Genomic DNA, 27,546 nt, shown 5'->3' on the forward strand with positions numbered 1-27,546 from the left:
TTAGATCGAACTTTGCTAATTTGCTATCATTATCATTACAAAAGCAGAAATAATTTTTTTATTGAAGAATTGCAGTCTAAAAAAAAGTATATATATCTTAGATCAAATGTGAATGATCGCCATATGATCAAATAGGTGAGTTTGAGACTTTCTTAAACTTGGGTACATGCCAACTGTGATACGATGGTAATATGAGCTTCTTTTTTTTTTTTTAAGGGGAAAATGACTCGAGGATAACTAAGTATTGAGTTTGTTTTCATTTGGTCACTTTATTTTTTTTTTAATTCAATATATCATCGAACTTGTTGTTTGTGTTCACCACAACCCTTTTGAACGACTTTTGACCTGTGATAGCCGGTCAAAGGGTTATGGTGAACACAAACAACAAGTTCGATGTTATTTGGGTACAAAAAAAGGAAATTGACCAAATGAGAACAAACTCAACAGTTGGTTACCCTCCACAATCATTTTCCCTTTACTTATTTACAGCAAATCTCATGTCATCTCTTGCTCATATTAATGACTTTATGAGATTCATTATTGCTTCTCTTTAAAACATAACCTACGAAATAACATTATTCATACATGTAGAACTTTGTAATACACTTGAATATTTATTAGGAGAATCTTGATTGAGCAGGTGCTGTGAATGGATTCTGGACAAGTCTACAAACGAATGGAATCACAAGTGCTGTGAATTTTGAGTTTACTTGGCTTTAAGATCGAATTCATGGGATAAGATACAACATCAATATGTACAAGATTATAAAGTCATTAATATGAGCAAGAGATGGCGTGAGATTTTCTGTAAATGAGTAAACGGAAAATGACTCTGGAGGGTAACCAACTGTTGAGTTTGTTCTCATTTGGTCCATTTCCTTTTTTTGTACCCAATATACCATCGAACTTGTTGTTTGTGTTCACCATAACCTTTGACTGACTATCACAGGTCAAAAGTCGGTCAAAAGGGTTATGGTGAACACAAACAACAAGTTCGATGGTATATTGGATACAAAAAAAAGGGGACCAAATGAAAACAAACTCAATACTTAGTTACCATCTAGGGTCATAATCCCCTTTTTTAGGGGCGACAGTAAGTTGGTTTTGGACTAAACCCGAACCTAAACCGTATATATTGGGTTTTTTTGGGTTGTAAAAACTAGATGGATTCAATTTTATGGGTTTTCGGTTTGAAAAAGTGGGTTTGTGAATTCACGGTTTTTTTTAAGGTTTTTGGGTTCAAACCCAATGAAAGTATGCTGTTATAAACGAAATTTTATCTAGTTTAATATACTAGAATAACTATTAACTAAGAAATGGTAAAAGTATGAATTCTACAATAAAAAAAACAGACAATAAAACTTTAACGTCACTAAAAGTTCGTTAAAGATAAACACAGATCTAAACTGAAAGTTTAAGTTGAAATTATAAAAAAACTTTAACACGACTTCTTCAACCATACAATCAATTCCACCATCATTTTTTACAATCATCCAATCAGGTCCACTATTTGTATAATTTTGTAAAAGATAGATGCATTGAAGTGACTAACAATAACATAGTATCAATGTGAATATATCATATAAGAATGAAAAGTTGATTTAACAACAAAAGAACTTAAACACTTGTACAAAAGAGGTTAAAAACTTGCATATTCGATAAATTCCAATGTGGGTGAAAACTTATGGAAAAATAGACCAAATGAAATGTGTATTTAACAAAACACGGTTCGAGGACAAGTAGCAACCGCAAAGCAGGAAAGATGTGGGTTCATGACTTTGTCTTTGTGTTCGTTAATCGTCAACGTAAGTCATCGGTCGTCACGAAGACAACTTGTCTTAGTGTTCCTCAATAGTCTAAGACAAGGATTTAAGGTGAAGACTACAAGAGACTTAGAGACTTATTTCAATTTGGGTTTGGAGATTCTAAGGTTCGTGGCTTCATTGTGACGTTTTCCAATATCCATTAGCGGTGGGAAAAGAAAAGAAATAAAGAATATATGATCAAATTATAAAATAATACATGTAGGTTAGTTTAATGGGTTGCGTTAGTTTCTGCTCGATTGGTTTGGATCGATTTTTGCTCAACCGTAGTATGAAAAAACATGGTAAACCATAGTTTCTTTTAGGGATTTTCTAATATGTGCACTAAGGGCACATATAAGAATCATTAATTATCACAAATATTACTATAATTAAATATGAAATTCATTTATTATGGGAAATATTGTCATAATTAAATGTGAAGTACATTAATAAGCTCCATAATAAATGCATTTAACATTTAATTATGGTAATATTTGTATCAATTGGTTGGGATTTCAGAAAGTCATACAAACATTTACTTAATTAAACCTAAAGGTAGTCAATTAATTACTTCTAATTAAATAAGTGGCTCTTAATTTTTTATTTATTTATCTATTTTTTTTAATAGTGTAATGTATTACACCAAAAAAAGACTATAACAAGATGCTAGATACGCAATTGCAAAATACAGTTTATCATAAGAAACCAATCCAAATAAACTATTTATTAATATTGATAAATAAACTATTTTTTTATTTATTTTCTTTATTTATAAAATAATAAACTATTATTTATTTATGGGTAAATTACACGAATCGTCCTTATGGTTTGGGGTAATCTGCGTGGTCGGTCCCTAGAAAGAATTTTTAACTCGTACCATCCCTATTATATGTTTTTATCACGCGTTTGGTCCCTATTAAACATAAAAAGACAATTTTATCCTTTCAATTTAATATTCAGATTTTTACTTTTAATTTTTTATTTAGAAAATGTATTTGTTAAAACAATTCATATTGGTATTCTGCACCTTGCATCTTATATCCTCACCTCCTCACTATCGAGTTTGCCTCCCTGACCCTCCTCACCGGCGACTTGAACTCCTCCCTCTCATATCTTCACTGGCAAGTTGCATCTGATTTCTCTCCCTTTCCACCTTTCACTTCATCGATGATGGAACCCCAAAATAACCGCTTTGTGACTTAAATATCACTGCAAGCCTGCGATTCACCACGATGTTGTTGCCGCCTGCCCCATCGTCAACGTCAAGCAGCATCCACCAACCACTATTGTCCACAAATCGTCCATCGACCTCTCTCTACTCCGTCGATATACTCTGCCCCTCTCTATTTCGCCAGTAAACAAACATCGATGGTTAATTTGCAATAATCGAGTATTGATTACTGGTTATTCGATAATCTTGCTATTTACAAATCAATTGTATTGTGTACTGATCTGGTTTCAGGTTCTGCAAATTAGAATTTGGTGGTGGGTGGAGCAAATACTATTGAATCAGGAATCTGGTAGATGATAATATGGTTTATAGGGTTGCGAATTAGGGTTTTGTGTGTGGGAATTAGAAATCGGAAAGGGGTTGTATATGAATCAGGAATCAGAATCACTGTTTAGCTTTATATGGTATCTAAATTTTGTTTTGTTGGTTTTGCTAGCAAGAACTAATGTACGATAGCTGAATAGGAGCTTGTGGGTGTTTGCTGGAGTGATTACAGGATGCAGGGGCAAAAACTTTCGATGTCAATGAAAGAAAAACACAAATTTCTGGTTTCAACTTTTTCAGAGAGGGTAGCTATAAGTTAGGTAGTGGTGGTGGTGGAGGAGACCGGCGGTGGTGGTAGTGGAGGATACCGAAAGCGGTGACGGTGTTGCAGGTGTCGGCGATGACCAGGTGGAGTGACTATTGAGATGGTGGGATCGGGTTCTCATTTTATTAATGTTTTTAAATATTAATTTAATAATAAAATCTGATTAAAAGTATCAAGAAGGGTAATGTGGTCATTTCAAGTCAAAAATGGACTAAATCCGAAACAAAAACAAATTGTAGGGATGACCCGAGTTAAAAATTCTTTCCAGGGACCAACCACGCAGATTACCCCAAACCATAGGGACCATTCGTGTAATTTACCCTTTATTTATTTATAATGGTTAGCAAATAATAAACTTATCACCTATAAATATATTATTTATTTCATATATTTTAATTCTCTTTGTGTGTTACCCCATAGGTTTACATATAATTAGTTGTATAATAAATTCCTTATATCTTGCACATCAAATCTAACAACAATTACATAATAATGGGTACTAAGAGACATCTACAAGATCAATGTATAATTTTATGTATGCAAGACAACACTCATATCCCCTCAGATTATGTAATGGGAGAAATTACAAATATCGTACAAAAGTAAATTAAAGGCAAATATCCAATTATGATGTAAAAGGCTTTTGTTGTTACTCTTCATTTAGAAGACACCACTCTAATGATTATTGATCAAACTCTTCATAATGGGTAACTGTACATCCACGTGATGTTATACAAGATCATGACACGGGGATGCTATTTTAAGGCTACCAAGGGCATGATAAAATTGTTAAGAGTCAATGATATTAATAAATGTAAGATCATCTACAATGCAAGTAGTATAAAAGTTGAATAGGATGATGACTAGGATTGAATAGGAGTTGAATGGAGTGTGGGTGATGACATGGAGTAGAGTTGAATGGAGGAGTTGAATGATCATTGAATGGTTCAATAGAAGGAATAAAGTGGTGATTAGGATTGAATAGGTGTTTAATGGGTTGTGGGTGGTATTGTATAGATGTTTAATGGATGATGTGGCAATTCATTGAACTCTATATAGTTCAATGGATTGTGGATGCCCTAATACATATGTACTAAAGAAGATATATAAGATACTTTTAACAAATGACTTTGCTTTCAAGTGCTCTTTAAAGATATATCCCTTATATTAAGAAGGATACATGTTGTTATTACATAAGAGGAAGAAATTGTAAACGTATCTAGGATCGAAGCCTAGTTAAAACTTTTACTATCCCGCAACTATTTAACTTATAGTAATATCTTGTACATTTTGTTTTTGTACTACATTATCAATGAACAACCAAAGAAATATTACAAAAAGAAAAGGAACCCGAAGAACAAAAAGTATGGGTCGATACTTATCAAGTCAAATTGACTTGATATTTTTCATGTTCCTTGAGACATTATTTTTTTCTAAGTATCTTTATATTATTTTTAATTATTTGTTGTATATGTGTTTTCATCATCAAGTAAGGGATATTGTACTACTTAAATATTCATTTATATATATTAATTAATGATCAACACTCAGTTATATTTTAGAGTTATATTTAGAAAATAATACAAGGTTAAGTTTCTCAGCTAACCACCAGTTGAAGCTAAGATACTCTTGACTTATTTGAAGAATTGATATTGATTAGTTAGTAATGATATTAAACTATTTACATGAATAGTTAAATCTCAAGCTTACTGAAGAGAATCCGATTAAGGTATTAGACTAGATAAAGACTGACTTCAGATCATAGAAAGATCAAAAGTGAAGAGAGCTCTCGATTATCATAGATTAGCTAGAGTATATAAATATCTAGAACTGATTTTAGAACCTTCGTTAGCTTAGAAGATTCATAGAAGATCAAATGGTTTAATATAATGAGTTGATCCGTACACAACAATATTTCTCCATACACAACAATTGATGCTTTAAAATATTGTATTGTACAACTATATAATGCATAAATTGTTGTGTATGGTAAAAAACTGTTGTGTCCGAATCACTTCCCTTTAATATAAAGCAAATTGGGCCACATTGCACTTTTTTTATTAAAAATATACATATACTTTCTTTTACCAAACATATTAAAGGTTCATTCAAGAATTTTCTTTTCCATGTATTAGATTTAGATTAGGGTTGTAATAATTACAACCAATGACATATTTTTCCTAAGAGAAACTATGAAAATGTCTAAAATGGATCAAAATTTTCACAAAAGTAAAATTCTTTAAAGATCTTTGGGAGTTTAGGGTGTGCCTAACATCATATTTATTGCATACATTTCGATGAAAATCTCATGATAAAAAACTTCATAAATTTTGAGATATCTACTTGCATATAGAAGCCAACTTAATAGTCACTAATGTTCTAATGTTTGAGGTATTTCATTATATATCGATGAATTAAGTATGGAGAAAGTACTACAAGGATGTTTCTTCCATGATCTTTAATATTTGTACTTTTATTTTGTATTCATTTAGAATATTAAAATAGAAGTATATGTCAAGGAGTTGTATGGTGGTACCAATTTAAACCTTGTCCTTTAAGGTTTGTTCCATAACAAATATTTATGCTTTAAATCGAACAGTTTTACAAAAGATTATTATTAACTGTTGAAATTTATTGTATTCAACACCCCTCTATAGTGTGTATACTTGTTATTATCGATATTGTAGGTGAATGAGTCTATCTGGGACCATCAAATGTAGAATCAACGTGACTAGATCTAGTTCTAATTAGTAGCTAAACTCCTAAAATATAATCTATTATTCTCTAAGAAGATGTTTAGACCCACTTTGTTGTGGAAGCATTTTATAAACCCTGTAAAACCGAAATTAATTGAAACACAGACAAATGCACAAAATCCCAAAAAATTTTTGAAGCAATCATGTGGATCATGGCGACAACATTTGACAATAGATTCATCTATCACATTAGAATCGCTCTCTACATTGCAAACCTTGTCATGACCTTTTTAAATGTAGTCAAAGAGATCATTTAAACTTAGGCTTAATTTTTTATTTTGGGTTTGTTTATTTACAAAATTAGGATTTTGATTTTGATTTCTTTATATAGTAATTTGGGTTTTCAGTTTAATTTGATTCGATATTTATTTTAGATATTACTTTTATTTTTTGGTTAAATTATGTTTGAATTTAGGGTTTGTTGAAGATGAAGACGATAAAGATGAAGAACTAAGAAATCATGGCAAAATGACCATTTAACATGGACTTAGCGGATGCACCAAGAAGGGGTGTTTGAGATTGTTTATTTACTTAATAAGCACTTTTTGATAAATATGTTTATCAGGTGACAAATTTTTTTTTTCTAAATAAGTGTGAAATAACTTATGTAGTTATGTGGTAATAGGAAACTACACATTGATAAACACTTTTTTTAAAACAAATGATTAGATAAGCTTATAATCATTTTAGGTAAATAAGTCATAATGACTTTTCAAAAGTAAGGTCCCGTTTGATAGTTTCTGTCTGGGAAAGTGTTGTATGGTAAAGTGTTGTCTGGGAAAGTTTTCTGACTGGGAAAGAAACCATGTTGTTTGATTGTACATCTGATTGACTATGCTGAATGATGAAAATGATCCGGTTTATGTCCGATAGTGGTGGGATGGATGAGATTTTTTAAAATAAATTAGGATGGTGGTGGTGTTGTCCAAAAAAAATGAATTAATCCAATAAAAATGAATTTAAAAAATTAACTAAAAGAAATTAATAATCCAATAAGGTAGTATTTATTAATATATAAATATTATATATTATAAATAATATTTATGAATATATAATAATCCAATAAAAAGAATTAATCCAAAAAAGAATTATTTAAAAGAAATTAATAATCCAATAAAATAATATTTATTAATACATAAATATTATATATTAAAATAATATTTCTTAATATAAAATAATACATTAAAAAGTAATAATTCAATAAAAATAATTTTAAAAAAAAATTATTAAAAAAATTAATAATCCAATAAAGAAAGAAAGATGCAAGGTTTGGTGCATAATTATCTTTCCAGCCCATTCAGCCAGAAAGATATGATTTTGGGGCTTTCTCGGAAAGACATATCTTACTGGGAAAGACCCATTTTTTTATGCAAATCAAACAGTCTTTCCGATCCATTCAGCCAGAAAGATCTGTTTGGACCTGGAAAGATGCGTATCTAACGGAGTGTAAGTAATGTGACTTTTAAAAAACTCTTTTTTAAAGGTAGTGAAAAGTTGTTTTCAATAGTAATTTTTTATTTTCCAAACATTTTTTTAAGATTATTGGTTTTTTGTAGAGTTAATAACTCAATTAGCATTTTTCAAACTGTATCCCAAACACCTCATAAGTTAAACGGTCCACACACCAAACATGCAACAAAATGATGCTTTAAGGACTACTTATGTAACAAACCTAATATCTAAGACAAAAACTATAAGTTTTGACATACCACATAGGCGGAAGTTGTAATTTTCACTGATTTTAAATGTGACTATAAAGCCTGCAATAATCAAATAATTGTTAGGTTTATGAACGAAAACACACCATTGAAGATGCAAAGAAAAATAAAGAATATAAGAATCAATGTGAGGTTCACATGATCATGGTAATTATATGCTACGCAACAGACAAATTAGAAATAATATTATTAATCATTGTCCGATTTACAAGATACATTAGATTTATATATTATATATAGAAAGAAAAAACATGCCTAAACATGCATACAAGTTAGAGCTTATAAAGCCCATGTCATATCTAGAAAAGTCTTCTACATTTTATTCCTCCTCATTCTCTTATCATATCAAATGATGACAAGTGGATTAAATTAGTATTAATTTCAATAAATATGTCATTAAATATGATACATGTCAACATTTGATATTGTAGGAGGATGAGTAGGAATAAAATGTAAAAAGGTATTTGATTTCTCATTTACGACACATCATTAGAGAAGAAAACAACAAAACAACAAACAAGGAACTTGGGACACCTCTAGTCTCTGAAGACCGGCTCAAATCTATGGACTATATCTGGATATATAATCTCCGGGACCCTATTACTAAATACTAACTCTCATTGGTTTTAATTAGGTCAAGAAACAAAGAGTCTCCATCAACTCAAAAATAATAATCACAAATAATCAAAATCAAAATGTAGATGCAACAAATGATGATAAAACCTTATATTGTCAAATAATAACTTAAAAAAACCTCATGTCTACAACAAAAATATCCAATTAATAAAGAGTTCCAATGTTCAATAAATTTAACGAGTAACTTAAGTACAAGTACATCCAAACTTCCAAAGTATTTTACATTACAATCCACGAATGTATATACCAAAAATTTGGTCTAAGAAACAAAGAAATGAAAAGAGATAAATACTGTAGTAGATATTTTACCTCAAAATTAATTATCTTCATCTACCCAACAATAATAAATATTAATTAAACTTTCTCCAACTGTCCCAACTAACCATATAAATATTAAATGGAAAATGACCCTCTAAATTTCCACATTTATACTATTTCCCAGGATTATCATCGACTAATCCATAATAAGCGTATACAATAAAAGTATACATTTTTAAGAATTATTGTTTAGAAAAAAAAAATATTTACTTGATAAACAACAACATACCTCGGAAATTCCATTACTATAATGAGGTAGGGAGGTAATCGTGTATCCATATAGAAAAAAACGACTTTGTCACAAAGATGATCTCCTACATAAAATATTTACTTTATGTATCTCATAATTTGTAACTCATCATTAAGGTTAGTGTTTTAACTGCTTAAACTCACATAATCCAAATTAATGTCATCACATAAAATGATACAACATATTTGTTTTGAATTTGAGTTTGAAAGTGTGAATCTTAACTAGTCAAATAGGCTATTGAAGAGATTTTGGGTGTTGGGTGAAATCATGTATGGAGAAAGAAGATTTGAAGGGCTTTGTATAAGAAAATTATTATTCTCCAAATAATTATAATTTCTGTTGCTATGCAAAACAGGGCTTAAATCAGGAAAAAAACAAAGTGGGTTTTGATCATTTGCTAGTGGGGAGAAAAAACCAGGTGGAATCGGAGGTAGTGACGTCGGTCCCGGAGACAATATTCCGGGAAAGTAGCCGGCTTTCTCCAATCCGGTATTTATCTCCACCCCTTCCACCACCGCCACGTCACCAGTCTGCGGCACTTTCCTACCGTCTGGCATGGTTGTCGCTTTTTCTGTGGATGCGAATCTTGCCGCCGGTGAAACTGCACCTCCGTCATGGTGGAAAGCAGAGAAAGAAGAACCCACCGGGGAGGAGGCGGTTGGGCCGGTCAAACGCTGGACTAAAGTCATGAATTCGTTTGGATTTGTGTGGATTACCTTTGGGGAGACGGTGTAGATGATGACCGGCGGCCGGTATTGCTGCTGGATTTGTTGTGGTTGATGGTGGTAGTTGTGTTGCTGGTGCTGCGGTGGTGGAGCTACCGGCGGTTTTCTGATCTTGTGGGAATCTTTCCGGACTCTGAGAGGGGAAGGACGTGGGCCCTGAAGTGACCGTGGAGACTTGGCGGTGCCGGAGGGGAAATCCGGCGAGTCCATGGTGATGGTTTCTTTTGGGTTGATATGTTTTACGAAAGAGGAAAAAGTGGTGGCGATAACAATGATGATGCCATAATTGTTTGAAGAAGTAATATGAGCTGACAAACATCAAATTTAAACGGTTGAAGTCAACAAAAAGTTTTGAATTTTTTTATTTTAGAGGATAAATAATAAGTTTATTTACTCCAACTTTCCGTTTACTATTCAAAATGCAATTAACAATAACAAAATAATACAAATTGATAGATATAAATAAGTTGTAAGCATTAAGTAAAGATTAAGGTGGAATTTCATGTTTTAAATTCATGTTTATAAGTCTATAATGTACTTCTATAATCCATTAAATTTTTATAAAGTTTAATAGACTATCTTAATAGTATTTTATGTTTGATACTATTTTTTCTATAATATAATGTACACTATGAAATTTAATTAATTATATTTAAACAACCCATATATTATAAAACCTAATTTATTATATTTATTTGAGAATTATTTTTATTTCTATTGAAAAGTTAGTTGACAGGTAAACTCAATGTTCATGGAGTTTCAAAATGATATTTTATTATTATTTAATTTAGTTCATTGAATATCATTCAATTTCTATAGTATTAAGATTTATATTCAATTTCTATATTAAGATTTATATTGTGGATGCTCTGAGTTATAAATCGTCTAGAAACCTTACGTTATCCATGAAAAAAAATGGATTTTATGTAGAAAAATCTTATTATTTTTGGAAAAAAAATTTGATAAAGTTTTTAAAAAATTTAAACAGAAAAATCCTGATTATGTAACATTTTGCTCAAATTAATAAAAAAATCTTTTTTTTTATTTTAACGGGAAATGAAAGATTATGTGATTTTCCAAAAATAATGTAAAAAAATATTTATGATTTTGTCAAAGATTTTTTCAAAATAATAAGAATTTTCTACATAAAACCCAAAATATTTTGGGTGTCTTCTCGAGATCAAATTTGACTGTTTTATGATGGACATGAAAATTAAATGACATTTATGAGTGAATAATAAATTTGTGTTTAGTGGTCTTGTTCTGACCTTACGAATAAGACGTATTTATAGGATATTTTAGTGCAAATGAAAGCAAATAAGCATTAATTTCCATAAACAGCTAAGCATACATGAACGGAAATTTGGTGTAGATGGTGGCAAACGATGATTAATGTATGTGTTAATTATATATAAACTTAAAAGTGGGGAGCATTGTCTACGATACTTTTTTGGGTTTTTTTACTTTCGCCACTTTATTTCCATCATGTTGCCTTCCTTTGACTCAAAGTTCCGTTTATTTATTAGCCGACCTTCTTTCTTTTCCCTTTTACTCATCTTTTGCTCCAGGGTACTTTTTGGGTTTTTTTACTTTGACCACTTTATTTCCATCATATTCCCTTGCTTTGACTCAAACTTACGTTTCTTTTTCTTTTTCTTCCTTGAATATATTAGTCGACCTTCTTTCTTTTCCCTTTTCCTCATCTTTTGCTCCAGGTAATTTACTTCTGCTTCTCCTTTTCCCGGTTTTTGGTATTTCCTCTGTTAGGGTTTTTGTTTGCTTCCCTTCACTGCGGTTCATTATCTTTTGATGTTTCTTTCGTTTCTTGGTTCATATGCGTAAGGTTCAGAAGCGTAGCATTATTGAGTCTGGGGAGTGCTCTGTGTCTGCTACTCCTGTTATGCGTACAAGTAAACGGTCCCGACTTATTTCTTATGGTGGTCTTCCTACATACTATGACTGTGGTGATTGTGTTTGTGTTTGTGAATTTTGTGGAGCTCTTTTCTGGTTTGTGGAAAGACTTAGAAATCGTTATGAAACCAATCATCCTAAGTATAATCACTGTTGTAAGGGGGGTTCTGTTGTTTTGCCTCTTCCGTTAACGCCTCCTTTTGAAATTTCTAAACTTTATGAAGATATTCAGTTTTTTACTGATATAAGAGGTTATAATAGTATGTTTTCCATGACATCTTTTGGAGCTGTTGTTGATAAGGATATTAATAATGGTCGCGGCCCTTATGTTTTAAGGTTTCAGGTCAGGTTTATCACTGGATAGGGTCTTTATGTCCTGATGATTCTAAAGGTCCAAGATTTTTGCAGTTGTATGTTGTTGATACTGCTAATGAGGTTTCCAATCGATTAAAGGCCTTTCATGATCCTGCTAGGAAAGATTTGGATGCTGGTATTGTGCGTGTTCTGATGGAATCCCTTTCTAATCACAATCAATATGTTAAGACATTTAAAACAGCTAAGGAGATGGCTGAGGTTATGAATATGGAGTCTTATGCAGTTCGTTTATATAATAACATTCATGATCGTAGATACGGTTCACCAGCTCCTGGCACTTTAGGTTGTATTGTTACTGGTGATGATAGTAATTCAGCCAACTATGATATTATTGTTCACTCTAAATCCGGTCGTCCTCAACGAGTGAGTAAACTACATCCCAGTTATATGCCTTTACAATATCCTTTGCTGTTTCCGTTTGGTGAGGACGGCTGGTGTCCACGTTTGAAATTACGGGGTGATGCAGCTGCGCGTATTAGAAACCTAATAGTAAACATGTATTATAGTTATCAGATTCATGCGCGTCGGGATATATACTCTCTTATCCTTAACTCGGGTCGACTTTTCCAGCAGTACCTGGTTGATGCTTATACCTGTATTGAAGCAGATCGTTTACAGTTTATTTTGAATAACCAGGAACATTTAAGGTCTGACTATCTATCTGGTCTTTATGATGCTCTGTCTAAAGGGGATAGAGAGAATAAATTTGTTGGTAAACGGGTTTTCTTACCTGCATCGTTTATTGGTGGCCCCCGTTATATGTATAGTCATTATCAGGATGCATTGTCGATATGTAGAGTATATGGAAATCCACAATACTTTATTACATTTACATGTAATGTAAAGTGGCCGGAAATAACACGGTATATGGAAACTTATAGTCAACATGATGTTCATAGTAGAGCTGATGTGATAGCTAGAGTTTTTGAAATGAAAGTCAAGGCCTTCATTTCATTTCTTTAAGAGGACAAAACTTTTGGCAAAGTTGAAGCACGTAAGTGTGTTCTTTTTTTTTTTTTACTTCTATTTTGTGTTTATGATTTTTAATTATTTATATTTTTTTTATATATTTCAGATTTGTATACTATAGAATTTCAAAAAAGAGGTTTACCGCATTGCCACACGCTTTTATGGGTATCCAAATCAGATAGTATTCGGCAGCCTGCTGACATTGATAACTTTATAAGTGCAGAACTTCCAGATCCTGTCTTGGAAGCGTCCCTCTATCACACGGTAACGACGTGTATGATTCATGGCCCATGTGGTCCACTGAATTATAAGGCTCCTTGTATGAAGGATGGGAAATATAGTAAGCACTTTCCTAAACCTTTTCATGATGCTACAAGTTTTGATAAAAAAAAGGGTACGCACACTACAAAAGGAACTCAATTGCACATCACATAATGCAAAGTGGCACTATGATTGATAATGGATATTTAGTACCATACAACAAGAGATTGTGTAGTCGGTTTAATGCACACATAAATGTTGAGTGTTATGGATGGAATATGATGATCAAATATCTGTTTAAATATATTTCAAAAGGAGTTGAACGTGTTAGGTTCGTTGTTCAGAAAAGTGAGGCAGCTGTTACTGGTACTTCTGATTCACAAGTCGCACTTGTAGATGAGGTTCATAATTTCTTGGATGCACGTTACATTTGCCCACATGAAGCTGCATGGAGAATATTAAACTTTTTCATTCATCGACGGCATCCCCCTGTCATGACATTGCCTGTTCACTTACTAAATATGCAGTATGTGGTATTCAAGGAAAGTGGTGGAGTAGAGGATGTTCTTCGTATTCCTGATTTTGCTAAGACACCACTACTTGGATGGTTTGATAATAATATAACAGATCCAAAGGGTCATGATCTTACTTATATTGACTACCCCAACAGATATACATGGGATCCTCAATTTAAAAAATGGGAACAAAGAGTTTTGGAATCTTCAAAAACTATAGGTAGACTTGTATTTGTACATCCATCTTCAGGAGAGTTATTCTATTTTCGTATGTTGCTCTGTCATCAGATGGGATGTCAGTCTTATGAAGATGTTTGTACAGTCTCTGGTCATCTTCATCCAACTTTTCGAAGTGCATGTAATGCATTAGGTTTGATAGGTGAAGACATGGAATGGTTAACGGCTTTTGGAGAGGCTTCATTATGGGCTACTTCTTCACAATTACGTTCTCTTTTCTGCCATTTGCTGCTGTTTTGTGAAGTAAGTAATCCACAACTACTTTGGGAAAATGCATGGCGCAAAATGATGGACGACTACATGTTGAAATTAAAAATTGACTTCCCAGATAAAGTGTATCACATAGCTGATGATGTAGTACAACAACAACTGCTTTTTGAGTTGGAGAACATGCTTAGGTCTTCTACACCTTCAAAATCATTAGGTGATTTCCATTTACCCATGCCAAATCCAGCTGCTGTTGCTATCCTACAGAACCGACTTTTGTTAGAAGAATCAAGTTATGACAAGGAATCTTTGCAGCAACAACATTCACAAATGGTTTTACAACTGAATGAAGATCAAATGTATGTTTATAACACTGTTGTGGTATTTGAACAAAATAAAAAGCAGGTGTTACTTTTTGTGTATGGTCATGGTGGGACAGGGAAAACATTTTTGTGGACTACTTTGCTTGCATATTTCCGGTCTATTGGGAAAATTGTACTTGCGGTTGCTGCTTATGGGATTGCGTCCCTTCTTTTACCTTCCGGAAGAACTGCGCATTCAAGGTTTAATATCCCCATTGACCTGGCTGAAAAAACCTCCTGTAACATAAAAAAAAGAACAATACTTGCAGATCTACTAAAACAAACATCACTCATTATATGGGATGAAGCACCTATGAATGATCGACGCTGTTTTGAATATCTTGATCGCTCTCTTAGAGATGTTCTGGATTGTGAAAACCGGCCTTTTGGTGGTATTTCTGTCCTCCTTGGCGGAGACTTCCGTCAGACACTTCCAGTTTCCCCAAAAAGTACTCGGACTCACATCATTGCATTAACTCTTCCAAATTCGTATCTGTGGTCGTGTTTTAAGATTTGTAAATTGCATCAGAACATGCGTTTAGCAGCTTGTGAAACTGATGTAACTAACGGCTTATCTATATCCGCTTTTGCAGAATGGTTACTTAATATTGGAAATGGGACTTTAGGAATTCCCGCTACAGATGATCCACATAGTACAAGCTGAGTAGAAATACCAGATTCACTTTTGATACCTCAAGATAGTGACTCTTTAAAAACATTAATACTCTTTGTATATGGAAATGATCTGCTGCGCAATCCATCACCATCTGATTTGTCTGTAAGAGCTATTGTCTGTCCCACAAATGAGACTGCCGATGCCTTAAATACAATAGTTCTAGAAATGATGACGACCCAAGAAAGGGTTTATAAAAAGCACAGACACTATGCAACCAAATGGCAAGTATACATCAGAGTTGGAAGGTTTATATCCAACTGAATATCTAAACCAGTTAACTTTTGCAGGGATCCCGCCTCACGCCCTCAGGCTGAAAGTAAAAGCTCCTGTAATGTTATTAAGAAACATTAACCAGAGGGAAGGTTTGTGTAATGGTACACGGTTAATTGTTTCACAACTACTTCCAACTGTAGTAGAAGCAATAATAATAACAGGAACATGCATTGGCAAGCGTGTATACATACCCCGCATAAAATTCATTCACAAACCTCCTGACTTACCATTTGCCTTTGAACGCAAACAGTTCCCCATTAAAATTTGTTATGCCATGACGATAAATAAAAGTCAGGGTCAGTCATTAAAGAAAATTGGTATTTATTTGCCACAGCCTGTATTCACACATGGTCAACTGTACGTTGCATTATCAAGAGCAACATCTCCCTGTTCACTAAAAATTCTGATAAACAATGATGAAAATACATGCCAGAATCAGACAAAAAACGTTGTATTTAAAGAATTTTTATCCAGAGTTAACAGTAATGAGGTTCATAACATCATTACTAATTATTATTTGTGTATTATAATTATTTTATATAATAAACAGCTAATGGTTTGTTGTTTTATTTGACAGCATTATGACTAACATATCTGACTTAAAGTATGCATGCGAAGGAGGTCCATTACAGGTGCGGATCTTGCGAAAATGGAAATCAGACTACCGTCGGTATGAAACATGGTATCTTGCTGTAGACAGATATGTGAGTACACACAAATTCACATAAAAACAATACACTAAAATTATTTACTGTTACTAAGATGTACCCACATTTTAATGCGTTAGGGAGATGCAATACAGATTTTGGGACAAAGAAGCAACCAAGGATACATTGAATCAGTTCTTCATATTCACAACTGCTATACAATATCAGAATATACATGTCCCTATCTAGCAGAGTATCAGAAAATTCTAGAAAATGAAATCTATATTGATGTTGGCCTTGCGTCTGTAATTGTTCCCTTTCCTGACACTATTACAATCCCTACAACCTGGTTTCGATTTGTTTCTAAAACTGATCTGATTGACCTAGGTGAAAACCCTCCATATTATCCAGGTATTTATAGAAAAGATGTTATATTAATATAGACGTTATTTGTAACCAAAATTTATTTTAAACAACAGATTTCATTGGTGTGCTAAAAAAAATCAGAAATTGCACAAAGGCTGATCGAGAGGAATTCATTCTTGTAATTCTTGCAGATGAAAGGTACATAATATATACTTATACATCATTAATCGTTTCTTAAATTATTTTTACTGGTTCTAATGGTTCCCTTATACATAAAACTCAGTGGTGATGAAACAGCAATCAGTTTATGGAAAGAATGTATTAATGTTCCTGAAAAATTAAAACGTGAACAGTTGGCACCTCCTCCTGCAACAACAATTGTTGCAATTACAAATATAAAGAGTTCAATAATTGTTGGTAACAATAACCAAACAGTATTTGCAGTTTAATAACAATTATATAAATAATTACATTATCCTCTTTAAAACTATTGACATACATTGTTCACACATTTTACAGGAACTCTACGATTTGGATCATCACCTGCCACACACGTCTATGTTAATCCACCAATACAGGAGACAACACTTTTAATCGACAGGTCCATTATGGTTATTAAAAAATATTTAGTAAATGTTAATAAAAAAATTTACTTCCAAAATCTGACTGCAGGTTTACTGGTCCTACACCACCAACTCCGACACTCTCCGGACCACTGATAACAGTGCATGAATTGATTAATAAAAATCATAACGACCTACTGGTAGGCTATATACTTCAATAACAACTTCCTAACAAATGATTAACACAGTTATAACACTATGATGATCTAAAACCATAGGATAAAACATTCTGTGTAAAAGCGTGTTGTCAAAAATCACATTCAAAGATTACTGGTTCCAAGTATTGTGCCCAACATGCAAGGATCCAATTTTCAGGAAAGGTAACTACTGGTTTTGTAGTGCTCATGGAAAAACAGAGTTGCCTACTTTCCTGTAAGTATGATTATAATAAAAGAATTATAATGACTAAACAACCAATCTGCATTCACTCTTACTAATATAGCTTACCTCTATACAGGTACAAAATAGTTATAGATCTAACAGATCCAACAGGCTCCATATCTGCCCTAATGACTGATGCCTCAGCCCGAAAACTAATTGGCAGTCCACCGGAAAAAATAATAACCGATGACCATGTAAGTGATAGAAAGTTCTTGCCACCAATGATCATGAATCACAAAGACACATCAAAAATTATGTCAATTCAAATGTTAAGAGGATCTACCACCAAAAACATCCGTTTTATAATTGTTGATGTGCATGAAATCACCGCACCAAATAAGACACTTACACCAGTTACACCAACATAAATTTTGGCACCTACAAACATAGCAACACCACTCAGTCCAATACAACTTCCACAATCTTCAAATGTTCAGATCAATCCTAACCTCGAAACAACTTCCACAACCTCTGAAACACCACATGCAGCAAGGAAACTATCATATGACACTACCGGTACTTACATATACATTCTATTCACATAAGAAAATAAAATAAAAAAAGGCAACTAACTCTCCTTTTATTCATATACAGCTGAATCTGCACCAAAAAAACAACAAAAGCGAGGACGTAGAGTGCAGTAAACAACAACGTAATCCAATGATCATTCCGACTTTTTTTTTGTTATTTGCACTGTAGTACAATAGAATAAGTAATACACATTTTGTATGAAAACAGTAACAGAAAAACACAAGTAAAATCTTTTGTGCTATATTATTAGTATATGATGAGAATAGCAGTTATATAAAATGAATTACTATAAAAAAATTATTGTCTCTGTAAATTTTAGTATTATAGTAAAACGGTCATACATATATTATATTAAAATAGGTTAATCCTTATTAATAAAAGTATTTGTCATTAGTAAAATGCAATAATATGAAACCAACAACAAAAAACCATGACTAAAATGTTTTGTACTATATTAGTATATCGTGATGATAATTAATAAGACTTATATAAGATACAATAATATTATACAATATTAAAATGAGTTAATAGTTGTTGAACCTATAAATTATATACAATGAAAAAAATTACTTTATTTATAACTCATATTTTTCTTTAAAAATTTATTTTTAAGCAGTCGTATTAATAAAAGTATTTGTCATCAGCTCATAATTCTTTTATAAAATAAAAATCATGACAAGGACATTTAGATCATTATATGTTCCAATAAAATAATATATGCATCATTTACGAAAAATATTACAATACTGTATAATTAAATAACCACTGTTATAATTAAATGTTAATATGTATACTATTCAAATACATAACATTACATATCAATATAAAAAGTTCCCTATATAGTATTTTTTTTTTAAAGATATTTAATCATGAATTTCGATAAGATTAAATTTCCTTTTACATACACCAGAAGGTAATTGATCTTTGTAACCTATACATCCTAGATAGCCATAGTATCGCCACCAAACTGTCACTTTAATCACACACGTCATTACCACGGTCTTAATAATGTGTCAACGCTTCAATAACCAAAACTGACACCATTAAATTCAAATTTCAAATACAAAAAGTACTTACAACGAAATTAGATAACAAATAAAAAAAAACAAACAACATGTTTTTATACGTCTTTATCACTTAATATCAAAATCTAATTAAATAATAAACTGTTTCTTCAATCCTTTTAATAGACTTACAATGAAAGTAATGAAAGTTGGATGGTTATTAAAAATAACATAAAAAAACAAGAAAAAAACCTTTTCTAATATGCGTTCATCGTTTCATATCCTATAACCTACTCACCTAAAATAGATATAGTATTGCCACAAAATTGTTAATTGAAGCATACATGTCATAACACTGATGTGACTATGAGACTACATATCATGCCACGAATTACAAAAGCACAGTAAAACTCCATATGAATCACTTATATAAGAACCAAAGCATGACTTGACATACACACAGTAAAACATATACTACACTACACAAATATGAAAGACGTCCAAGTTCGAGAAATTTTACAACAACTGATTACCCATCTACGAGAGGTCAGTGACATGATGGAGGCGGTTCAAATAACAATTGAAGAAGGAGCCAAAATCCATGACGATTTTAACAGCAATCTCTCTATAGAAGAAAATAGTAGCAATTACAAAATCATAAAAGATCTTCTTGAAGATGCAAATACCGAAAACCTATCCATGCAAGACAATACATCATTTATGCTGGGGTCAATTCACAAACGAATTGGCAAATACAAGCAGTTGATGAAGAAGTTCACAGATGTTTAAGTCTTTCGTTTTTACCTATAAGCGCATGTAATATATAGTAAATAATAAAAAGTTGCTTAAAGAAACGCCACCCTAAAAGCATAGACATGCCTCATTAACTTTTGTGAACCACCATATCAAACCCGAAGATCATTCAAACGTCAGAAATTGAAATAAACATAAACAAGATTTAAATGTTATCATTACTTCTCTAACCTACCACGTAAAATTAAACGACCATAAATTAGAATAAGCCTTCATTCCAAATCGTCAGACTAACACACAAATAACTACACTCATACACAAAAAAAAAATCAGATGCTAGAAACAACTTTAAATAGCATCAACACCAAAGACAGCTGAATGTTTCTATGTAATTATTCCTGATCATAAATAAGTTGGTAGTATATATGTTTTGTTTCTTCTTTACGTTCTATTATTAACATAACAATACAACAAAATTAGAAAAAAAATTTATGATACAAATTGACCCCGCAGAGCGGGGGCAACCCTTCCCTAGTTAGACATGAATTTATAGTACTGAGGCCGTCTCGAGTTGCAACGATGTTGTGACCACATACTATGTTGATTGACACCTCCTCACATGTCAGCTCACAATTAACATAAAATTGACAAGCCATAAAATAAAATGAAATGAAAAAGGAGCCATAATAGAACAACCAATCGGTAATCCTACTTTAGTCGTTTGAACGGTGCATAAGTTCGTTAATCCTACTTTAAACATTTTAAAAGACATTCATAATTTATAAACTCGATTAATCATAAAACATTTGCTTGAGATGATGCACAAATAAGTGCATATATTATTCAAGCAATGCATAATATATAGTACAGTACAACAAGTCACATGAAAGTACAAGTACAACGTCATATGGAGACATATGCTTAAAATACTATGTGCTTACCTCATTCCTTAGCTAATGATTTTTCTTAATTTATTATCGTAAGCTTCTTAGATCTCCAAAAACACCTCAATATGATTGTAACACACGTAAATGTTTCCCTATACATTAAAGTACTTTGGAAGAACTTACAAAAACTAAAAAAATGAATTTCATCGTGGTGATCTTCCATGATTCTAAATGCTAATAATTCCCACTCTTTCTTATTGGGACCATCTTGGTTACAGTCTGTCAGTCCAAGACTCCCATTCACCAATATTTGATGTCCTTGTAACTTTTTTTTGTGTCAAAATTAAGCCCCAACCCTAATGGTTTTCATCTAAAACTTGAATATGTATGAAATTAATAGTAGTAATATACGAAAGAACAACCAAAAACACATAAAATATTGAGGCTTGTGTTTAATACGGTATTCTTAAAATAAATTCGCTTGCAATCAGACATTTATTTCCCAAGATACAATAACTAGAAGCGAATATTACCTTGAGAGTAGCATGAAAACACAAAATCATAAGTGAAGAATCAGAGATTTCCATTCACATTTGCACCCTCTGCACGTGTAAGAGATATCATTGATGCTACAAGTTTTACAAGGCTAAAAAGCCTTTATATTTTGGGAAATTAAGTAATCTAACCCTTATAAACAACCATTTTAATAAAAATAACCAACAACTTTTTTGGGGGAAATTGACCACATGATCTGGAATATCATATTCCGGAGCACGTAGTTTTGTTCCGGATTTGTCATTCGAAATATGATATTTCAACGTATTTATGATCTTGTTCTGGAGTGGGTGCCAGTTGATGGGAATTTGGTCCGGAATTTGACGCACGTACGACGTCCGGAACGACCATACATTCCGGAGAGCTAGAATTGGGGTTTTTGTTCCAAATATGCAATACATTTGTGTGTTTAATATATTTGTGTGTTCGGTACTTTCAGTAAATGTTCCGGAATGAGTACGTATACGGGTTTTTTTCGAGTTCCATTTTCTAGTGGAGGAAAATGGCAACGTATTAACGGATGTATGCAGTATCTTGCTCTGAATTACACATGCTTTGGTGTAGATATAAACAATGATATTAATTTCGTTGGGTTAGTTACGTTGGTTACTTCCAAGTCCAAGTTACACACTAATCAAAATTGTCTATCTTTTCAATGTCCTTGATCAAATATAGTTATGCAGATTCTTGACGATAGTGATGTTAGATAGTTTCTTAGTTTTGTTACTACCATGCCTCCCAACACAGTACAATTATTTGTTGTTAATATTGTTATGGAAAGTGGTACTAATCGATTTCTCGGGGGAAATCGTTCTGGAAATGGTTCTTCCGGTGCTGGAAGTAACCAAATTTGTAATTTATTACCTATGATAACCAATCATGTTCATTCTTACAATGACCCTATACATGGGGGTGATTATAGGTCTAAATGTAAGGTTGTTGTTCACGCTGACCTTACTGTTGATGTTGATGAATATGAGAATGATGAGGCAAAACTAATGATGTTGGTTGATGATGGTAATATAATTCCACATGGAGAGCCAGTTGAACATTTTTAGAGTTACACTGAATTTGATGAGGATAATCATGAAGGCGGGGAAGAGGAAAATGATCCCTTACAACCCCAAAAAGCACAACAGGAAAAGTTCCTTTTTATTTTTCCGATTATGAAGAAACACAACCCACCCATTGGGGTATGTCTGAACCTTTACCATTACTCGAATTAGTTCAACAAAATTGTAAAGGGGCCACAACGCACAACTATAATTCCCATGTGAAGTTATACCAACTCTTCAAAAACAAAGAAGCACTTAAGCTTAATTTAGGATTGAAAAGTGTTAGTGAAGGTTTCCAATATGAAGTGAAAAAATCTACAAAAGACAGGTTTGAAGTTGTTTGCTATATGGATAGTTATGACCGGCGGATTAGGGCAACAAAACATAATACTACTGATACATTTCAAGTGGTTAAACTATCGGAGAAATACACTTGCTTAAACACACAGTTACGTCCCCATCACCGACAAGCCAACAAAAAGGTATTGGGTCACTTCTTGAAGGGCATATTAGTTGATAGTACCGATAATATGTTGCGGAGGAAACAGATTCAACGAACTTTATATAACCGTCTTTGTGTACATCTTTCATACTAGCAAGCATGGAATGCTAAAATGTATGATCTAAATCTATTGAGAAGGACCCCTGAAGAAAGCTTTCAAAGTGTAACATTTGCAAATTTTAGGTATGCTCCTTTTAACCCTTAATTGTAAATTCTTTTCATTTTGGTCCCTAGTCAAGTACGTTGGGCGAACTCTATGAGTACGCCAGGCGTACTGGCTCGAGGGTTGGACGTAGAGGCACCCACGTACGTTGGGCGTACATGGGAGTATGTTGGGCATACACTAATTTAACATTCCGTTTAAAATAAAATAAATAAAATAAAATGAATAAAATAAAATAAGTAAATAAATAAAAATAAATAAATAAATAATAAGCCCTAAAACCCCGAGATGTAATTTATATTTTATTTTATTTTAGCCCTAATTCTGTAGTAATTTACCAGTGTTAGCCATAGGGAGTTAAATGATATAATTTCCAGAATTTGGGGTCTATATTGTAACATTAGGACTTAAAATGTGATGAAATTCGTGAGCACGGGCTGTTTAGTAAATTATGGGCTTGAATTGAAAGGAATTGAGGGGGGGAGGGGGGAGCAGAATTGTCAAATGATATGGAGTTTGAACATGGATGGGGTCTAATACCCATCACCTCCCTTTGGCCTTGCATATCACCAAACCCGAGCCCTAAAGATCTCAGCCACCGCCACCTTTTTCCAATCGCCGCCATCCATCCTCTGTTGCGCCGGACCACTGTTGCTCCTACCATCGGCGACGACGACGGTTGTCAGGAGGATCCGTCAAGACCGAAGAGGGACGCTGCCAACCCCTTACCGTCGTTGTGAACCGCCAAGCCGACACCGCTATTGCTCCCGCTGCCGCTGATGACGACGACAACCTGCGATCTGACGCCATTACATTAAGGAGGCCGGAGAAACGAAACTGTGGTTGCCGGCGCCGCCGCTGCCGATGCTTCATTCTGCCGTCCCTTTCGTCGCCCCTCCGTTGTTCTCCTCCTCCAATATCGAAGTGCAAGCGTGGTGGGTGTTTTTGCTTGTGTGTGTGTGTGTTTCAGTATGTTAGCTTGTGTTGTTGGCCAGAGAACAAGAAGACCACCATGGCAGCCAACCATGGTGGCTGCCGTCATTTCTGCTCTTTCTGCCGCTACCAGCCACCGTGAGTGGTGGTTGTGTGTGTGTGTGTGTTATAGTGTTTATGTGTGTGTTTGATGGTTTAAAATTTGTATGAGCATTCCTTGGCCGGAGAATTACAGGAAACCCACCACCACCACCACCGTGAGGTGGTGGCTGCCACCTCCTACCGTCTTTCTACCACCACCAGCCGCCACCTTGGGTGGCTGTGTGTGTATGTGTGTTTTGGATGGATGTTTTGTGTGCACCGGATTTGCTTTGAAAATGTTTTGGGTTAAAAATTATAAACCACCACCATTAAAAATGGTGGTTGCCGCCTCCTGTCGCCATGGACCGCCGCCGACCACCACTGCCCGAGGTGGCAATGGGTGGTGCCCAACCTATTAAGCACCGAATTATCTAAACAATTAATTTTAATCCAAGTGGCACGCGGTTAGGCTAGAAACCCTAATTAGGGTTTAGAAAACCCTAATGTCAAGAAACCTTAGTTTTTGGAGTTGGTCGGGACCCGTGTTAAAGTTATTAATTAAACTTTAAGTAATACTCAATAATTCTCTACAATTAACTTGATGCAATATTGGACTCAATGGATTAAGTCCTTAAGGGGTTAAGTGTGGAACACTAACCCTAGCTATCATTTTATGTGAAAAACCCTAGAATCGGGGAGCTCTATTATGGACATTGATCGGGCGTGTATTTGGGATGTTGATTGGATTATTATGTAACATCCCAAAAATACAGTCTAAAAATTTCGTTTGAGTTTAATAATAAAAACCATATATAACTTCTTCTCTTAAAAATCATAAGTCATGTATCAAGTCTCATGTCAAAATATATCAGAGTATAAACATCCCAGGCTAAACAAATGGTGTGTGCACTGCAATCTTCCCGAGCTCCTCTTTTGAAAAATGAAATACCTGAAATCAAAACTGAAAACTGTAAGCACAAAGCTTAGTGAGCTCCCCCCAAACTACCACATACCATACAATAACATATAAAGCACATACTTGGCCTTGCCCACTGTATCGGACCAAAGTCCGGAACTGACTTGGGCCTTGCCCACTGCATCGGACCGAAGTCCGGAACTAACTAGGGTCATGCCCACTGCATCGGACCGAAGTCCGGAACTAACTAGGGCCTTGCCCACTGCATCGGACTGAAGTCTGGAACTGACTAGGGCCATGCCCACTGCATCGGACCGAAGTCCGGAACTAACTAGGGCCTTGCCCACTGCATCGGACCGAAGTCCGGAACTAACTGAAAATAGCATAACATAATCATAACATATAACATAAACACATATACTACATACTGCATCGGACCGCAGCCCGGACTAACTTGGGCCTTGCCCACTGCATCGGACCGGAGTCCGGAATAACTGAACATATCATATACATAAACTTATAACATAAACATATAACTACTGCATCAGACCAAAGTCCGGAACACAAGGCACATAACATAAACATGCATGAATCACAAAGACATCAAGCATACACACTACTTCTCGGGACCACCCCGACATCGGACCGAAGTCCGAAAACATATAAACTGCATCAGGCTAACCCCGACATCAGACCAAAGTCCGGAACTACTAACATCTAAACGGGCCGGCATTGTGGCCGTAGACCCGTTCCTACTGGAAGGAAACTCACCTCACACTGCTGAAGTCCTGCTGACAAAACCATAGCTGCTGGATGACAGATTCCCGATCTGTCAATATCAAAATAACACCCAATTAATAATTGGGTTCCACTACATAACTATAAATACATACTTTGGATAATTACTACATTACCCCTAGCTTGTCTTACCCAAGCCCAAGGCCCAATCCATAGGCCCAAAGTCAACTAGGGATCAAAGCCCAACATATGGCCCAACTTTCCAAATTAGGCCCAAACCTCTACATGGACTTCCCTTAAGGCCCAATTGTTCAGTCCAATCCAACATGTCTCATTCTAAGGGCCCAATATCATACAACCATCTAGGCCCAAACTATGGCCCATCTATGGCCCAATTTTCTAAATTGGGCCCAATCCTTCATATGGGCCTTACCCTAAAGCCCAACTAATTACTCTAGTCCATTTGATTATTCTTGGATGGCCCATTAATAAACCAATTACCAAAACCCAATCGAAAGGCCCAACTCAAGGCCCAAGTGAAACTAGGGTTTCACATAAAATGACGATTAGGGTTAAGTGTTTCACACTTAACCCATTAAGGACTTAATCCATTACGTCCTTTACTCTACTAGATAAGTGATATGTGATAATTGGGCTTAATACACAATCCAATCCCAATGGCTCAAAAGTGGGTCCAATTAAGTCTAAGGCCCAAATACTCTCAATTAGGGTTTTCTAAACCCTAATTAGGGTTTCCACCCAAACATGGCCCAATAGGCCCAAAATAATCTCTAAGCCCATTAGGGTTCGCTAGTGGGGCACCACCCACTACCACCTCGGGTAGTGGTGGTCAATGGCGGCACACGGTGGTGGTTACTATTATTTTTATTATTCATTGATAATTACAGTTACAAAGCTTAATCCAAAACTAAAAACACACACACTAACTAACACACACACACATCCACCCTAGCAGTGGCCGGCGGTGGCATGTGGCGGCAGCCACCACCTCCCGGTGGGGCAGTGGCTGTTCTTGATTTTCCGGCTATACAAAACACACCGCTCAAACTCAATGGAAAATACACCCACCCACGCTATAATCTTGCAACCGGATCCAACCACCCTCCTGGTAGCGACGAGAGAAGGCAGTGGCAGCAGCTAACGGTGACTTTTTGCGGTGACAGCCACCACCGCGAGGTGGTGGCGGCGGTTCCCTTGTTTCCTAGCCGAAAATCCACACGCACTCGCACTTAATCGGGATTTGGAGACTGAAACTTCCCAACTCAGCCACCACGGGTGGCAAACGACAACCAACACCCACCACCGGTTCCCACCGACGTACACGATGTCGGCCACATAAAGAGTGAAGGAGAAGACGTAGGTGGGAGGCGATGATCCAAACCGAGAGTCCCTTTTCCGTTCACGACTTGCACGGTGACGAATACCACTTGCTTTCTCAGTCTCGGCTATTCTCCGGCAGCAACGTCGCAATGGCGACCTTCCATGGCAGTGTGGCGGTCGGCGGTGCTAAATGGCGAGGCAGTAGGTGCCCCGCTTGATCGGAACAGCGAATGAAAGGTCGAGATGGCGGCTGGAG

The 27,546-nt window shown here is 34.6% G+C and overlaps 3 protein-coding genes across 3 annotated transcripts; 2 read left to right on the forward strand and 1 right to left on the reverse strand.

Annotated features, from left to right (window-relative positions):
- Nucleotides 1–8,879: 8,879 nt before the first annotated feature.
- Nucleotides 8,880–10,337, reverse strand: LOC145135757 (protein MKS1-like). Its single transcript, XM_079069979.1, has one exon. It carries the CDS (start codon nucleotides 10,236–10,238, stop codon nucleotides 9,525–9,527), a length of 714 nt encoding a protein of 237 aa, XP_078926105.1. The 5' UTR covers nucleotides 10,239–10,337; the 3' UTR covers nucleotides 8,880–9,524.
- Nucleotides 10,338–11,862: 1,525 nt separating this feature from the next.
- LOC145139433 (uncharacterized) lies at nucleotides 11,863–13,277 on the forward strand. Its single transcript, XM_079073255.1, has 2 exons — nucleotides 11,863–12,282; nucleotides 12,348–13,277. Exons 1-2 carry the CDS (start codon nucleotides 11,863–11,865, stop codon nucleotides 13,275–13,277), a joined length of 1,350 nt encoding a protein of 449 aa, XP_078929381.1.
- A 455-nt stretch (nucleotides 13,278–13,732) lies between these two features.
- On the forward strand, nucleotides 13,733–15,529 carry LOC145139434 (uncharacterized). The gene has a single exon (XM_079073256.1). The coding sequence runs from the start codon at nucleotides 13,733–13,735 to the stop codon at nucleotides 15,527–15,529; it is 1,797 nt and encodes a 598-aa protein (XP_078929382.1).
- Nucleotides 15,530–27,546: the final 12,017 nt, after the last annotated feature.

The sequence above is a fragment of the Lactuca virosa genome, chromosome 9 (genome assembly GCF_052849685.1).
Source record: "Lactuca virosa cultivar CGN04683 chromosome 9, Lactuca_virosa_CGN04683_v6, whole genome shotgun sequence".
Classification (NCBI taxonomy): domain Eukaryota; kingdom Viridiplantae; phylum Streptophyta; class Magnoliopsida; order Asterales; family Asteraceae; genus Lactuca; species Lactuca virosa.

Bases quoted from the DNA above. Each gene is read 5' to 3' on its own strand.
- LOC145139433 (XM_079073255.1), top strand. From the start codon at position 11,863: ATGCGTAAGGTTCAGAAGCGTAGCATTATTGAGTCTGGGGAGTGCTCT. The intron at 12,283-12,347 runs GTCAGGTTTATC...AGATTTTTGCAG, and splicing joins CTTATGTTTTAAGGTTTCAG to TTGTATGTTGTTGATACTGC.
- LOC145135757 (XM_079069979.1), bottom strand. From the start codon at position 10,238: ATGGACTCGCCGGATTTCCCCTCCGGCACCGCCAAGTCTCCACGGTCA.
- LOC145139434 (XM_079073256.1), top strand. From the start codon at position 13,733: ATGATTGATAATGGATATTTAGTACCATACAACAAGAGATTGTGTAGT.